General features: G+C 38.3%; 3 protein-coding genes across 3 annotated transcripts in view; 2 read left to right on the plus strand and 1 right to left on the minus strand.

Annotated features, from left to right (window-relative positions):
* The window catches only part of LOC119727962, a 70,185-nt gene extending 59,283 nt beyond the window's left edge, over positions 1 to 10,902 (minus strand). Inside the window, exons 1-9 of the mRNA XM_038200044.1 lie at positions 10,899 to 10,902; positions 9,698 to 9,874; positions 7,305 to 7,460; positions 6,518 to 6,684; positions 5,467 to 5,614; positions 4,956 to 5,132; positions 3,561 to 3,749; positions 1,663 to 1,788; positions 701 to 897 (exon numbers count right to left, since the gene is read on the minus strand). Of these exons, the coding sequence (XP_038055972.1) occupies positions 701 to 897; positions 1,663 to 1,788; positions 3,561 to 3,749; positions 4,956 to 5,132; positions 5,467 to 5,614; positions 6,518 to 6,684; positions 7,305 to 7,460; positions 9,698 to 9,874; positions 10,899 to 10,902 (1,341 nt within the window). The remainder of the gene's footprint in view (positions 1 to 700; positions 898 to 1,662; positions 1,789 to 3,560; positions 3,750 to 4,955; positions 5,133 to 5,466; positions 5,615 to 6,517; positions 6,685 to 7,304; positions 7,461 to 9,697; positions 9,875 to 10,898) is intronic.
* A 117-nt stretch (positions 10,903 to 11,019) lies between these two features.
* On the plus strand, positions 11,020 to 12,000 carry LOC119727461 (lactose-binding lectin l-2-like). The gene is made up of 2 exons (XM_038199346.1): positions 11,020 to 11,612; positions 11,816 to 12,000. Exons 1-2 carry the CDS (start codon positions 11,315 to 11,317, stop codon positions 11,998 to 12,000), a joined length of 483 nt encoding a protein of 160 aa, XP_038055274.1. The 5' UTR covers positions 11,020 to 11,314.
* A 1,433-nt stretch (positions 12,001 to 13,433) lies between these two features.
* LOC119727337 (C-type lectin domain family 4 member E-like) lies at positions 13,434 to 14,252 on the plus strand. The gene is made up of 2 exons (XM_038199191.1): positions 13,434 to 13,731; positions 13,947 to 14,252. The coding sequence occupies exons 1-2, from the start codon at positions 13,434 to 13,436 to the stop codon at positions 14,126 to 14,128; spliced, it is 480 nt and encodes a 159-aa protein (XP_038055119.1). The 3' UTR covers positions 14,129 to 14,252.
* Positions 14,253 to 16,080: the final 1,828 nt, after the last annotated feature.

Below are 16,080 nucleotides of genomic sequence, written 5' to 3' on the forward strand. Positions count from 1 at the left end.
ATATCTCCTTATGTGGAAGTTAGCGTCGTAAGTGCGACACTTCGTAGGTGTACTTATAGCACAAAACATTGACTGTTATATGTTTTTTTTATCATTTTTAAGACATTATACGAAATGGTGGAGGCATGATGCAGTTTTAACGGAAAACAAGCTCGCGGGGGACTAGTTACCTTAAAATATCAACTGAAATATTCCAGGCTAACTCATATTTACACTGGTGCATTTTCCATTTACAACACCACGCACATCGTCCCAGTATTAAAGTCTCGTTTATGTAATTTTTATGACATAAAACAGGCTTACAAAAGGACGCACCTTATTTTGCAATGACTACTAGACAAGTCTTTCAACAAATTGTATTAAATGGGTCATATGACGCGTTGCAAGTTACGATGTGTTATGTGTTTCTTTGTGAAATTAGGTGCTGGTAACACGGACAAAACATACTCTCTTGTTTTACCAAACTCTCTAGGACAATGCTTTGTGTTTCCCTTTGTCCCTGTAATATAACACTCTCCCACAGACTAAGCACACAAACTTACTACAGAGGACCATTTCCAACAAAAGACCCAACTCCCGAGGACTGAAAGGATCTGTTGTTCTCCCTTTGCGTGTCGGTCCTCGGGGGTTATGTAGAAAAAGTACAGAGGGACAACATAGAGACAGACAGAGAGCCCGCCAAACCGCCAAACCAACAAACCTTAGCATCACCATTGGAGTCCTCATAGTTACTCCACGTTTCTCCATCGGTGCTGTAGGACATGTTGTAGTACGTGACCCACTGGTCCCCTGTCTCCATGCCTTGGACACCAATCATGCTCAGCAGGGCTGGTGTGGTTAGATCTATCTGTAGCATATGGGGACCGGTGGTGTTGACTGGTTCCCAACACAACTGACCTGAACAATTACAAGGTAGTATTTCACTGCTTAATTTGGTAAATAAGCAACATAGAAAAGTTTACACTCTTCTTAATTTAGCAAGATGAATTTGGTATCACTAAAGGCATATAGGATCATTTGCATTTATCCCAAAAGTCACCTACTAAAATATTACTTTGACTAAAAGATCGTACTGATACTAAACATCCATGAAATTATTCCGTCTGGCTTGCCGTCATTTAGGAGAAATCTAGAAATGTAGGTGATTTCCAACTATCAGTCAATTGACTGATTTTTGGAAATAAATGAGTGCTATTGACAAAATCTTGTTTTGTGATCAAAAGCTTGTGAATGGTTTTTCACTGTTTTCTTAAAGAGTATTATATCCACTGAGCTGAAACTTCAACAGGCTAAGTTTTGAACATTCTTCTTTGGATTTTGAGTGGTGGTATTATTTTTAAAATGAACAAAATGCATGAAATGCAAATGATCCTATATGCCTTTAACATTTGCGGCAAAATTTGTTGCAACTGTAAACATGATAACATTTTTTTGCTCATTTGCAACGAGATTGTCTTGAGGCCATAAAAATTGCAACTTGGGAGATTTGTTTAGAAAAAAATTATGCTGAGACAATTCAAACGTTGAATGTAAAAAAACACAAATTTGTATAAAATGGTTGTACAAAAAACATGGACTACATCACAGTAGATTTAAACATAAAAACATTAGTTTTTCAGAAAAAAAGCCTGTCGATTATTTTCAATCTTTTGTTACTCTCACCGCCTGTAGTGCCGATGTTCAGTCGGGCGTGCCAGGGTTGGTTGTCTGTGAGTGATTTGACCGATGACGCAGTGATCTGGTCGTCCTTGATCCGTCCGTCAATCATTCCCAGAGTTTCATAGTTGTCTGTCCAATCAAAATTTATTAATTGATTAAATATGCAAATTACATGCAAATCACGTCAGGCATGCAAATTACATGTATTCAGAAAAGTGAGCGGAGTCAATGGCAAGGCAGTGATCTGGTCATCGGTGATCTGTCCATCAATCATTCCTAGGGTTTGATAGTTGTCTGTCCAATCAAAATTTACAACTTGATTAAATATGCAAATTACATGCAAATCACGTCAGGCATGCAAATTACATGTATTCAGAAAAGTGAGCAGAGTCAATGGCAAGGCAGTGATCTGGTCATCGATGATCTGTCCATCAATCATTCCTGGGGTTTCATAGTTTGTCTGTCCAATCAAAATTTACAAGTTGCTTAAATATGCAAATTACATGCACATATGCATATGACATACATTCAGAAATGTGGGCGGAGTCAAGAGCAAGGTGCTGCTATTTCAAAATTTGGGGATAAGCTTTTTAAAGATATATTTATTCAAATGACATCACAAATTTTCAAATTACACGCATTCAAAAATATGGGCAGAGTCAAAAGCAAGGTACTGCTATTTCCAAATTTGGGGATATAGTATTTTATAGATATGCAAATTACATGTAATTTACATCATATTTGCCAATTACAATGCGTTTCAGAAATGTGGGCGGAGTCAAGAGCAAGGCACTGCTATTTCCAAATTTGGGGATATAGTATTTTATAGATTTGCAATTTACTTGTACTTTACATCATATTTGCCAATTACAATGCGTTTCAGAAATGTGGGCGGAGTCAAGAGCAAGGTACTGCTATTTCCAAATTTGGGGATATAGTTTATTGAAGATATGCAAAATACATATGAATTACATCAGATTTGCCAATTATAATGCGTTCAGAAATGTGGGCGGAGTCAAAGCAAGGCTAGCGCTATTAATAAAATTGGGCATTTGTTTTTAATGTGACCTCAGTTCTGTTAGGACTGACCAATACATTTAAGCAAATAAAGTTTCCCCAAATAAAATGCTTAATGTCAAATTCATAGCAACAAACAATAACAGTCAAAACACATTGCATAAAACTAAATTGACTTGTACAGTGTGTACCAAAAAAAAGCCAACAAAATACAATGGAATGCCAGACATAGAATGAGTAACCAACATAGTATAGGTATGATTCCCACTTTAAAATGAGACTTCAAAGTCAAAATCTGATAATTTTGACAGAGTTATGAGTAATTTTCCTAGAGAGGTCAAATTGACCATGGGACCAAGTTTTCAATTTTAGGCATCGGGACAAAGGTAGCCTAATTGCCTCTGTGTGGATATTTGCCTGGCCTTCAAGAAAATGTGTTTTGCGAGTAAACAATTTCAAACACTTTCTTGCTATCACCTCATGCTAAAAATGTTGAGCATGTAAACATGTTTACAAATTGGGGAAGTGTTTAGAATTGTGTTTACTAGCCAAACACATTTCTGTAGGCCAGGCAATTATCCACACAGAGGCTATTAGGCTACCTTTGTCCCAATGCCTAAAATTGAAAACTTGGTCCCATGGTCAATTTGACCTCTCTTTGAAAATTACTCATAACTCTGTCAAAATTTATGAGATTTGGACACCTGATGTCTCATTTTAAAGTAGAAAGGCGTATCTTTCAAACCATACCTGTATTATCTATGTTGGTTACACATTCTACGTCTGACATTTGCTGGTATTTGGTCTGCATTTTTGTTTATACACACTGTACCAAAAAAAAAGTAAAGGAGCGATATTTTGTCGGTGACACACTGATCACTCACCGCCACAAGCACTGGATGCATCACACGTCTGGAACTCCTCTGTGTAGTCTGGACTCGGGCAGTCACTGCCATTGTACTGGGGTGTAGGGTTCGTGCACGTACGGGTCCGGTGCTTCAAACCCTGAGTCCCACAGCTAATTGTGCAATCGATGTTAGCCCATTGAGTCCATTCGGTGAAACCGCCATCAACTGCAAGTTACAAAATGAGAAATTAATTTTTAAGAAATACACAGTTTAAGTTCCACAAAATAATAAAGAGAACAATTTAATTATAAAGTTTACTCTAACTTATTGTAGAAGGGCAGTACTTCATTTGGTAACTAATTAAACACCTTGTGAAATTATTTCTTCTGGCATACTATTATTCAGAAGAAATCAAGCAATGTAGGTGATTCTCAACAATCAGTCCATTGACTGATTTTTGGAAAAGAGTGTTACTGATCAAATCACGTATCTTGACAAAAACGTTGTGCCTGGTATTTCAATGTTTGCTCCTCGAATGGTGTATTTATCCACTGCGCTGAAACTTCAACAGGCTAGGTTTTGAACATTCTTCTTTAGATTTTGAGTGGTGCTGTGATTGGATTAAACAAACAAAATGCATGGAAAGCAAACGATCCTATGCTGTGGAACTCCGCTATAACAAACACCACGGGATCCACAGTAAACGTTTGCAATAGGAATCGTTCAGTATAGCGATTTTTAAGCCGCCGGTGATCATTTTTCAGTAAATAAATAACATACCCTGGTTACTGAAAGACCACTTTGAACACGTGCCGACTATTTAATTCAATTCAATTCAATATTACATTTATTTCCATACTGAAACAATACCATAACATGAAGCAAAATACAATATTGTGGAGGCACAATCCTAATAAGCCAAGGCTTGTAGCGGAGTGCCTTTAGAAAAGAAAACAAAGACATGAAATAATCAAATAGTTAATTAGTTAAGTCAAAGACAAAGATTAACAAGAGGACAAAATGATCTGACTAGAACTAAATTAACCGGGAAAGAAACGTAAAACTGCAAGAGAGGTGGCAACACTGGAGAACAAACCAAAGGAAAACAACCAAACTATGCTACATATTGGGAAATAAGATTCTCTATTGAATTATGTAATTACACAGTTTTTGAGCTTACTACCTACAGCAACAGGTGTCTTTCCCCTCCTATTCCTTGAGGAATAATAGTCACTTGTCGCTCCTCTGTTGACATTTTTCAACAAAAGTGTTTGGTACATTTCGTACAAAATATATTGGGAGCCAAGGACGATGCTTGGTATAGCCAAATGTTTAAGATAGGGGTGTTTGGTATAGCGACGTTCCACTGTATGCCTTTTAAGAGCCAAACTATAATCAAGAAAAACCAGTTTGAGGTGCGTCCCCACTTACTAGGACAGGGGTGAGTGTTACAATCTCTCGTCTGCGAGGACGCATCGCCTGAGGGGCAGTCATCTCCGCCGTACTTGGGAGCAGGACTGTCGCAGGTTCGCTGGCGTGTTTCCGTGGATCCGGCACACGTGACAGAGCAGGACGTCCATGATGTCCACTGGCCCCACTCACCGTCAACTGTTGACAATGGTACAATCAAGATTTATTAATAACAAGCTCGATGGGAAATATCTGCGGGCCTACGAATTCGTGTTCATGCACAAGTCACGTGATTGTGCCATGTAATTTCTGATTACCTCTAATGCCAATACATGGGCTAAATCGGCATACTGTGCTGACCATATGCATGAAAACCTCCAAAGAATAGCTGATCTGAATCATTAATGGACTGAAATTTTGTGCACTCTGGCACCAGACTTAATACGACTGCCTTGTTTAAAGTTGTTTAATTTTTTCTATATACTAATGCCTTGTTTAAAGTTGTTTTATTTTTTCTTCGGGAAACACTTACTGGCATTGTATTTGCCATACAGCTCCACTCTCATAGCGATAGCTTCATTCCAAGTGACTGGGTGGAACCTGACATAGTTGGTCTCGTTGATCGGGTCAGCCAAGCTTGCCGCTACCTCGGTACCCGCATCGTAACTTCCTTGGAAAACCTGCAGGATAGAGGAATTAATCAGGTGAACAAAATTAAGAAGCTGGGTCTCAACTTGTGAGACCTGTAATAACATTTAAGTGGTCTATCCAGTGTCATTTTATCTCTAAATTTGGCAATGTAGATGCTAAAATTCATATGTCAGGCTGTTGGATGATCTGGAGAAATTGCTGTAGCCTGGTTTGCAGCAAGCACGGATGAATTTAGGCCCTCACAAGTCCTGTCAATTGCAAATCATGTACAACTTCTCACAAGTCAACCACAAGTCCTCACAAGTCCCAAAAAGTCAACAACAAGTCAACTACAGGTCCTCACAAGTCAATCAAAAGGCAGTTACAAGTCCTCACAAGTCAACTCAAAGTCCTCGCAACTGCTTACAAGTCATCCAGTCTTAAGTCAATTTCAAGTTAAATACTAGTCATCAAGTTCTCACAAGTCAACCACAAGTCCAACATAGGTCAACTACAAGTCCTCACAAGTTCTAATTTTTTAGTCCTCACAAGTCAATCACTTATCAACTACAAAGCCTCACATTTCTACACGAGTCAATCACAGGTCAACTACAAGTCCTCACAAATCTGCACAAGCCAATCGCAAGTCAACCAAAGTCCTCACAAGCCAACTACGTATCCTCACAAGTCAATCACAAGATATCCAGCCCAATGTCAAATACATGTCCTCACAACTCATCACAAGTCATCACGTCTAAAGTCAATTACAAGTTTTCAGAGGTCCTCACAAGCCAATCACAATTAAGTCAACTATACATGTCCTCACAACTCCTCAAGTTATCACAAGTCCTCACAAGTAAATCACAAGTCAACTACAAGCCCTCACAAGTCATTTCATTTAACTTGTAAAAGACTTGAGATTGACTTGACCCCAACTTTGATTCGTTGCCCACCTTGACTTGTCCAGACTCGGTGTAATCGTCCCAGTCTGATCCATTCAGACTAGTCGAGAGAGTGTACGTCGTCACCCATTGATCATTCCCCGAGGATGGACTTCGTCCCTCGATGGCCACACGCTGAAGGGTGATGGTGTCTGGAAGCTCAATCTGAATATAATCACCTGAGGAATGCGAAAGAATTGATTTATTTCAATCCTAACTCTATTGGCATTTTTGCAGGGAATTTTCCTGTATCTTCCAAAATCCTCCATGTGCAGTGTCCTAGGTTAATGGTCATAGTGTTGGTCTCCCGGTAGCATGGTACTTGTGTTCTTGGGCAAGACACTTTACAACAATTGCCTCTCTCCAACCAAGGTAGGGTACAGCTGCTGCAAAATATAGTCTCATATTGGCCTGATGAACAGGGGTAATGATTGTGAAGCACCTTCAGATTTTATTGTATAAAGCACTATAATATACTAGGATATAATAGCTGTAAAGTTTGTCTATCGCGTGCGCGTTTCATCTTTACTATGCATCAAGCTAGTTTGCCTGAAGATGAATTAATAAAAACATTTCTTGTGGAACAAGGAAAATGTAGTGCGTCTGTGTTCCATATGCAACTTAGCCTATGGCCTCATGGCACATGAGACACGTCACTACAGTATTCCATATCCGTGGAATGGCAAATTCTTTGTACATTTTTGAAGAATTAAACAAACTCAATGAGCCCAAATTGTCCCAAACCTCCTGCTGGAATGTAGGTTTTGAGAGGGTATAAGGTACAAGGTATTCTCTTTACCTGTGTCAGGAGTAGCTGGTACCCATGCATGGTCAGCCTTGCTATCATGCAGCCTGGCATAGCTGCCTGTGTAGCTGTTACCAGTGTCCTCTGACACGGTGATCATTGAGTCGGTGATGGTGCCATCCTCCATGCCCAAAGCGTAGTTATCAGCAACTTGCAAGACAAAAAAAATATATATAATGTTACCAAAAAGTAAAAGGTAAAACAATTATTGATAACCCTGGAGCACGGGCCTTTGCTAGAAGAGGGTGTGTGCATGGGAGTGTCATTTTTGTCTTCAAAATCATCAATCTTTTAAGCAACATCATGTCTCTATTGATAAGTATGTTGTAATGAATAGTGCCTACTTTTGTCCAAAATACTGATTTCTACATACTGACTGAATATAGGATATGTCTATCACAACGTGCATTAACTTATGGGCAATTTCAGTGTTGTTAAAGGCAATGATATGTCCGTGACAGAGCAGTTAGCCATGATATATATTCACTGATTCAGAGAAATGATCCAAAACTCCTAATTTGTAATCTCATTGCTAGATAATGGATGTAGAAGATTTGAAACATAAATTGCAGGTTTATTCAAAGAGCTCTTTAAAGCTGTTACAGACATTACATAATGCTGGAATTGCCTATATGCCGCTCTTTGAGCAGTCAGCACCTGGTCTTCCAAGAATGGCCACCGATATACCAACATTCATCTCCAATTAATGTTCTACACATACATAGAGCATGCGCTGTATCAAGATTTGAAGTGATTTTTGTTCACGTACACATATTATGATGACTAAAAAAGGACAACTTTCTGTCGTGATTATATCCACAAATGTCATAAATAGTGACATGCTGTGAATCTTCTTTTAACAGAACACCCGGACAGTGTTGTAGTCGAGTACTTTTTGCTAAGTACCGAGTACTGCCGAGTATTTAGGTTGCCAAGTATGAGTACGAGTACTTGTACCTCTGAGTACAAGAACGGGTCTCCGAGTACGAGTACTTGTACTTCCAAGTACGAGTACAAGTACGAGTACTTGTACTTCCGAGTACAAGTACGAGTACTCGCATTTCCGAAAACAGCCATACGGCAAATGGTTCATTGTGAATAATTGGCCCAGGCCCAGTCAGACCAATATACAAACTCACTCACGGCTAGCTGTTAAATGTGTTTGTCCGGACTTGAACAGAGGAAAATCAGGAAATCTCGATTTCTCAACAAGCCAATCAACTATTTCAAACTGAAAGGCCATGGTAAGTGAAGCTATAACATTTTTTCCCCCGAGTACTGCTATTCGAGTACGAGTACTTTAATAATCGAGCACAATTTTGACATGTCGAGTACGAGTACTTGCTGCCCGAGTACGAGTTCCGTCATTTTGAGTACGAGTACTTTGACATTCAAGTACGAGTACGAGTACGAGTACTCTAAAAAAAGTACTCGAGTAGTACCAGAGTACGAGTACCGAGTACTACAACACTGCACCCGTATATTCGGGTATGTCATCAAAATTGTACCAGGATTTCCAGAAATTGAGTGTCTTTAATTTTGATCATCAAATATGCAATAATGATGTCTGAGGAATTGAATAATGTGCCTATTGTTGGGCATTAGCTGCAGGATGAATTGAATTTTAAAGGGAATATACAACACTTGCAAACATCCAAAAATAAAACTACCAGGTTTTTACGAAATTCCTTACTAGGATGTTGGTATATGACAGTCTAAAGCATCCTGTAAAGTAATGGCACCTGGTGTGAAGTCATTTTTAAGAAAATGGTATTTTTGTATATATTTCCCATGCCGACCACCGTTGGAAAAACCTAACTATTTTTCAACTCCTGCTCCAAATTTATCTTTTTTCAGTCCAAATATTGTCTGCTATTGGTTACATGTTCATGAACGGGTGCAGGCCAGATAGACTGGTTCCCTCACCTTACAATTTTTCGGCATCTATAAACTGATCCATTTCATCTTTAGTTGAGTCAGGGAACCAGACTACTTGAACACTTTTTTTTCTTGGTTTTTCTAGCATTTTCGAACACAAAACTTCAAACATGTCAGTGAAACAATATTTGATCTATTATACTAACCCCTCAAATAGTTCATTTCTGAATATTACAGCAAGAGCCAATGATGTACATTCCCAGTTCATGCTCATTTTTAGCTAATTGTTAAGTACAATCTTGGACGCTAAATTTAAAGCAATTTTTATGTTCTCCCATTTTAAAATTGCATTTGTTTCATACTGTGCAATGAGAATATACACCCTATAGGGAGTTAAGGTTATGTAACGGCAAACAACCAAATCTATGACATGGCATAATTTCAGCACTATTAATTGTGAAATCGGCCGCTTGTCACATTCTTTTTTTTTAATCCGAAATGCGGGTTACCTGAGCAAAAAGCCGCAGCAGTGCAGCCCACCCACTGTTCACTGGTACCCGTGCAGTTGGTCCCTCCGTACTGCGGTGTAGGGTTGTTGCAGTAACGTTCCTGCATTAGTGTGCCATAGGAACCGCAGTCCACTGTGCAGTCCGTCACGTCAGCCCACTCACTGTAGCCACCGTCAACTATAATGAGAAAGAGAAAATTGGAAATTATTCAGAGTTGTTACACATTCACAAAAATAACACACAAGCTTCAAGCCTAAGTATTAAGTTGCCATCTCATAACACATCCAAGATAAATTGCTGTAAGTGAAGGGGCAGCATGGCCTAGTGGTATAAAACTCTTGATCAGAGGGTCAGGGGTTCAAATCCAGCTGCTGGTCATATATTGCGTCCTTGGGCAAGCCACTTTACTCCCACTTGCCTCTCCCCACCAAAGAGTACAAACTGGTACCTATATTAGCTGGGGAGTAACCTGCGATGGACTGGCATCCCATCCAGGGGGAGTAGAAATATTCTCAGTCATTTCATGCTACCTGATGGGCCACATTGGCTCATGACAGGGGGGGGGGGGCGACAGCCCCCCGATGAAACCTTGTCGCCCCCCCAGTCGCCCCCCCTCCCCCCCACTGAGATTTTGAGTTTCTAAAAAAATTATCATTGATCTACATGGCGCCCCCCCATGAAATGTTCCAGCCCAGCGCCCCCCACTGAAAAATTCCTGGCTACGCCACTGCCTGATGGACATCAATGAATGGGAGGTTTGCGGTAACACCATGTGAATGGCATCTTTTTGTGAGTTAATTGTGTGGTTCTGAGAAGAACCAGTTGGTTTAACTCGATGTTTTGAACAGTATGCTCTGCTCCTCATCAGGAGAACAAGTCAATAGCTGGATCGTTCAGACATCAGGCCATTTTAATAATTTTTGATTTAAAAATAAATATAAATATACTCTTTGTTTTGCAACTGGTTTTTACTTTTTTAATAACTGAAATTGGTAGGTACTGAAAAAGAAAATACCTCGACGGTGTCTGAAAAAAAAAAACACCAAGAATTTCATATTTCAAAGACATATATAGCAAAGGTCATGCTGTTTTAAGCAGTCAGACAAAAACATTCTTTAAAAATATCTTCAAGAAACATATCAGCTTTTATTTTTGTCTTCTTGAGAACAATATGTTTTTTGTCAATACTCCAAACACGAACACATATTGATGAGGCAGTATGCACAACCACTTATGCAGTTTTGCACGACTGTTCTATTGATCCTAAATTTTCCTGGACCCTTATTATGTTGGTAGCGCTCTTGTCTTCTAATGGTAACCATGACAATTTAAATGACAGACAATAGAAGTACCAATATTGCTAGGTCTATATGTGTAGTATCCACATATTAAGTACAATGGTGCAGCAAATGGTTTGGTGGGTGGAAATAGTAGCTTAATTGTGGCTGAAGGACAGAGAATACAAAGCAAAAACAAGAATAACAACGTCACGGTTGCAAGACTGTGGACAGGACACATTTTCAGCATCGTCATCAAGCGCACAACTACAATCCAGGGTTGATGGTAATAATACCCTCATTTCACCACTGGGAACCAGTCTGGTAACATCTGAAAAAGATGTTGTCCAAACGTCTCGTCTTTGGCTTGATAAGCCTTTGTCTTATGATCAGATGCACTGGTGGTAATGAGAGGTGTGGAGCCTCCATTAGAGGGGCGTGTCCTCCTGCTTGGAGCCAGTGGGGTGACAAATGCTTCAAAAAATATAGCAAGAGTCTACCATGGGCTGAGGCAAACCAGGAGTGCATCAAGATGGGAAGTGTCTTGGTCATGCCACAGTCTCAGGAGGAAAATGAATTCCTGCTGAATAACCTAATCCACTACTTTTGGATCGACTGTAGTGATCTGCAAGTTCAAGGTTTGTCAACTTCTATTGCTTAAACAATCAATGAATACTGTTCTCCAAGATTTTCGTAGGAAACAATTCTTCTCTCCTTTTGGAAAGGAAAAAAAACATTATTAACATTTCAAACTTCAAACAATCATGGTTCTCATTTCTAAGGCTTCATTGTAAACATCTAACCAAATACAAACCAGACATTAATATTCTCTGTGTGTCAGGTACATGGGTATGTCAAGATGGCACTACTGATGTGGAGTACAGAAACTGGAGGAATGGTGAACCGAGTAATAGCGGAGGAAGAGAAGATTGTGCAACAGCGGGAGAATCTGGTTGGAATGACATTCCATGTGACTATCTCGCTCCTGCTATCTGCCAACGACCAGCACCACAGCTGCACTTTTAAGTGTTAACAAAAACACTGAATGCTCATCAAAAAATAAGTACACATAGTAATTTCTTTTCTTTGATTGTAAATTATATCCCTCAAAAAAGCAAGGTATCATGTAGACAGTACTGTGAATATGCAACTGAACAATTTAAGGCAATCGTAAATTTTGGGCAAACAATTTAAGAAGATGAAAAAAACAATTTTAAAAGATTGCTGAGGCATGAGGTACTCTGTATAGAATACTTAGTTCTAAACTAATGTCTTTTTGTAATTTGCGCTTGTTGGAAAATAGTTATTTGTCTGTATTTTTCATTCATGAAAATTGTGTTGTCAACATATGCAACTGAACCACTTAGACAATCACAAAATTTGGGCAAACAATTCGACATAATGAAAAACAGAAGAAATGTTTTTGTTTTAATAGTAGTCCTCATTGAATACATTGTGTGAATGTATCTATTTTATTTGTGCTTGCGGAAATATTTTTAATTACAACTTTATTTCGTTCAGTTGCAGAACTGTTCAATTTTGTTTTCCTTTTGTAAGATAGGCCTAATCTCAATCTAGTTTTTAAACAAGTACGTTTAAAACAAGCTAAGGACCTGGCCACAAGTTTACAACCGGCCAGCAGATATTTATTCCTATTTCATTTATATCTTTCAGTCAAAAATTCAAATGAAGTCAAAAATTCACAAATTTCTAACGATTTTGTTCAACATTTACTTCATGTTTTGTGAAAACACCCCTCTGACACGTTATGGCTGTTTAAATTTCACATTAATCGACATGTCAAAAAGAGAAACTACTGAGAAAAAAAGGCCTTTAAAGTATTGACTTTTGTATTCGTGAAAAGGAAAGATACCAATTGTTTTTCCTAAAAAAAACCTTTTATTCCACGATGTTTATGTTTTTCTCTAAATTACGTGTAGTTCACATATCAAAGATTACAAATATCAATAAAGGTGCACAAACAAAGTTCATTCCCATTTGATTTTTGCATTTTCTTCCACTAAGGCATGTGCAAAGTTCCGTCTCATTTTGCCAGAACGCCTCACATATAAAACTAGAAAAGCTATCGGCTACTTCGACTGATCAGGTCTGAGGTGCTATATCTTACCAACGCTGCTTTGTAAGGAGTTGCACATCATTTATTAGTGTTTGGCCTACAATGTGGATGCATACGTCTCCTACTGGTAATCATGGCAACAGAGGTAAATACACATGAGTTATATGGCTTCCAACTCACAAAGCAGAGTCTTGGAAATATGTCCAATTAGAAATTTCCTTTTGTGTCCGTTTGGTCAGAATAAATAAGGAGACTACATGTGGTTAATGAAAAGAAAATATTTACAGCATCGTCAAGCTCACTACTGCAATCACGGATTGGTTAAAAGAGAAAAGAATCGTCATTTTACCACTGGCAACCAGTCTGGTAACATCTGATAAAGATGTTGCCTAAACGTCTCATCGTTGGCTTGATAAGCCTTTGTCTTATGATCAGATGCACTGGTGGTAATGAGAGATGTGGGGCCTCCATTAGAGGGGCGTGTCCTCCTGCTTGGAGCCAGTGGGGTGACAAATGCTACAAGCAACTCAGCAAGAATCTACCATGGGCTGAGGCAAAACAGGAGTGCATCAAGATGGGAAGTGTCTTGGTCATGCCACAGTCTCAGGAGGAAACTGACTTCCTTCAGAAGAACGTGTACCACTGGTTCTGGATCAACTGCAATGATCTTCAAGTTGAAGGTTTGTAAACTTACATTGCTTAAACAATGAAGGAATTCTATTTTTTGAGATGTTCAAAGGAAACAATTTTTCTCTCCTATTGGAAAGGAAAGAAATTTCATTGTTTACGTTTCAAAGTTTAAACATACATAGGCCTACGTGATTTTAAATTCTTAAAGCTTGACAGTCAAATTCAAGCCAAATAAAAATTCGTATTCTATGTGTGTGTGTGTTAGGTGCATGGGTGTGTCAAGATGGCACTACTGTTGTGGAGTACAGTAACTGGGGTAAGGGTCAACCTAGCAGCACCAGCGAAGATTGTGCAGTGGTGACAGATAACGGTGATTGGAATGACGTTCCATGTGACGATCTCTCTCCTGTTATCTGCCAACGACCAGCACCACAGCTGCACTTTTAAGTGTCAACAAAAACACTGACTGCTCATCAAAAATAAGTACACAGAGTAATTTCTTTTCTTTTATTGTAAATTATATCCCTCAAAAAAGCAAGGTATCATGTAGACAGTACTGTGAATATGCAACTGATCAATTTAAGGCAATTGTACATTTTGGGCAAACAATTTTAGAAGATGAAAAACAATTTTAAAATATAATAATAAACAAGATTGCTGAGGCATGAGGTACTCCTTATAGAATACTTAGTTCTAAACTTATGTCTTTTTGTAATTTGCTCTTGTTGGAAAATAGTTTCACTTATCTGTATTTTTCATTCACGAAAATTGTGTTGTCAACATATGCAACTGAACCACTTAGACAATCACAAAATTTGGGCAAAAAAATCGACATAATGAAAAAAAAAGAACTTTTTGTTTTAATAGTAGTCCTCATAGAATACATTGTGTAATGTATCTATTTTAAGTTGTGCTTGCGGAAATATTTTTAATTACAACTTTATTTCGTTCAGTTTTAGAACTTGTCAATTTTCTTTTCCGTTTGTAAGATAGGCCTAATCTCAATATAGTTTTTAAACAAGTACATTTAAAACAAGCTAAGGACCTGGCCACCAGTTTACAACCGGCCAGCAGATATTTGTATTCCCATTTCATTAATATCTGTCAGTCAAAAATTCAAATCAAGTCAAAAATTCACAAATTTTCAACGATTTTGTTCAACATTTACTTCATGTTTTGTGAAAACACCACTCTGACACGTTATGGCTGTTTAAATTTCACATTAATCGACATGTCAAAAAGAGAAACTACTGAGAAAAAAAGGCCTTTAAAGTATTGACTTTTGTATTCGTGAAAAGGAAAGTACCAATTGTTTTTCCTTAAAAACTTTTATTCCACGATTTTTATATTATTTCTTTAAATTACGTGTAGTTCACATATCAAATATTACAAATATCAATAAAGGTGCACAAACAAAGTTCATTCCCATTTGATTTTTGCATTTTCTTCCACTAAGGCATGTGCAAAGTTCCGTCTCATTTTGCCAGAATGCCTCACATATAAAACTACAAAAGCTATCGGCTACTTTGACTGATCAGGTCTGAGGTGCTATATCTTGCCTGGTACGCTGCTTTGTAAGGAGTTGCACGTCATTTATTAGTTTTTGGCCTACAATGGGGATGCATACGTCTCCTACTGGTAATCATGGCAACAGAGGTAAATATACATGAGTTATATGGCTTCAAACTCACAAAGCAGAGTCTTGCAAATATGTCCAATTAGAAATTTCCCTTTGTGTCCGTTGGTGCGGAATAAATAAGGAGACTAGTTAATGAAAAGAAAATATTTACAGCATCGTCAAGCTCACTACTGCAATTAAGGATTGGTTAAAAAAGAAAAGAATCGTCATGTCACCACTGGGAACCAGTCTGGTAACATCTGCAAATGACGTTGCCTAAACGTCTTATCGTTGGCTTGATAAGCCTTTGTCTTATGATCAGATGCACTGGTGGTAATGAGAGGTGTGGGGCCTCCATTAGAGGGGCGTGTCCTCCTGCTTGCAGTTTCCTTTTGTAAGATAAACTCAATTGGAAATGTAACAATTTGATGGCATGAAATAAATGAAAATCTGATGCTGCAGTATTTAGTCAAGACCTAGTTATTTGTTATATCTGTGCTTATGGAGCACCTTTCTCAGATTTTTTTGGTCTAATTCTTACAATTTCACCTTCTTTCAAGTCTTTTTCTCATTTTAATTTTAAATAACATCAGTTCTGTTACAGTGTTAACTTGGTAATATGAACCCAATGCATTCACTGATATAGCTACTAAGGGAATAAATACGTGCTTGGCCGTTTTTAACCAAGTACGTTCAATACCAGCTAGGGACCTGGTCACCAATTTTGAACGTACTTGTTGAAAACCATCCAAGCAGATATTTATTCCCATTTCATAAGTAC

This window comes from Patiria miniata, unplaced genomic scaffold (assembly GCF_015706575.1).
Source record: "Patiria miniata isolate m_02_andy unplaced genomic scaffold, ASM1570657v1 HiC_scaffold_20, whole genome shotgun sequence".
In the NCBI taxonomy this organism is placed as follows: Eukaryota; Metazoa; Echinodermata; class Asteroidea; order Valvatida; family Asterinidae; genus Patiria; species Patiria miniata.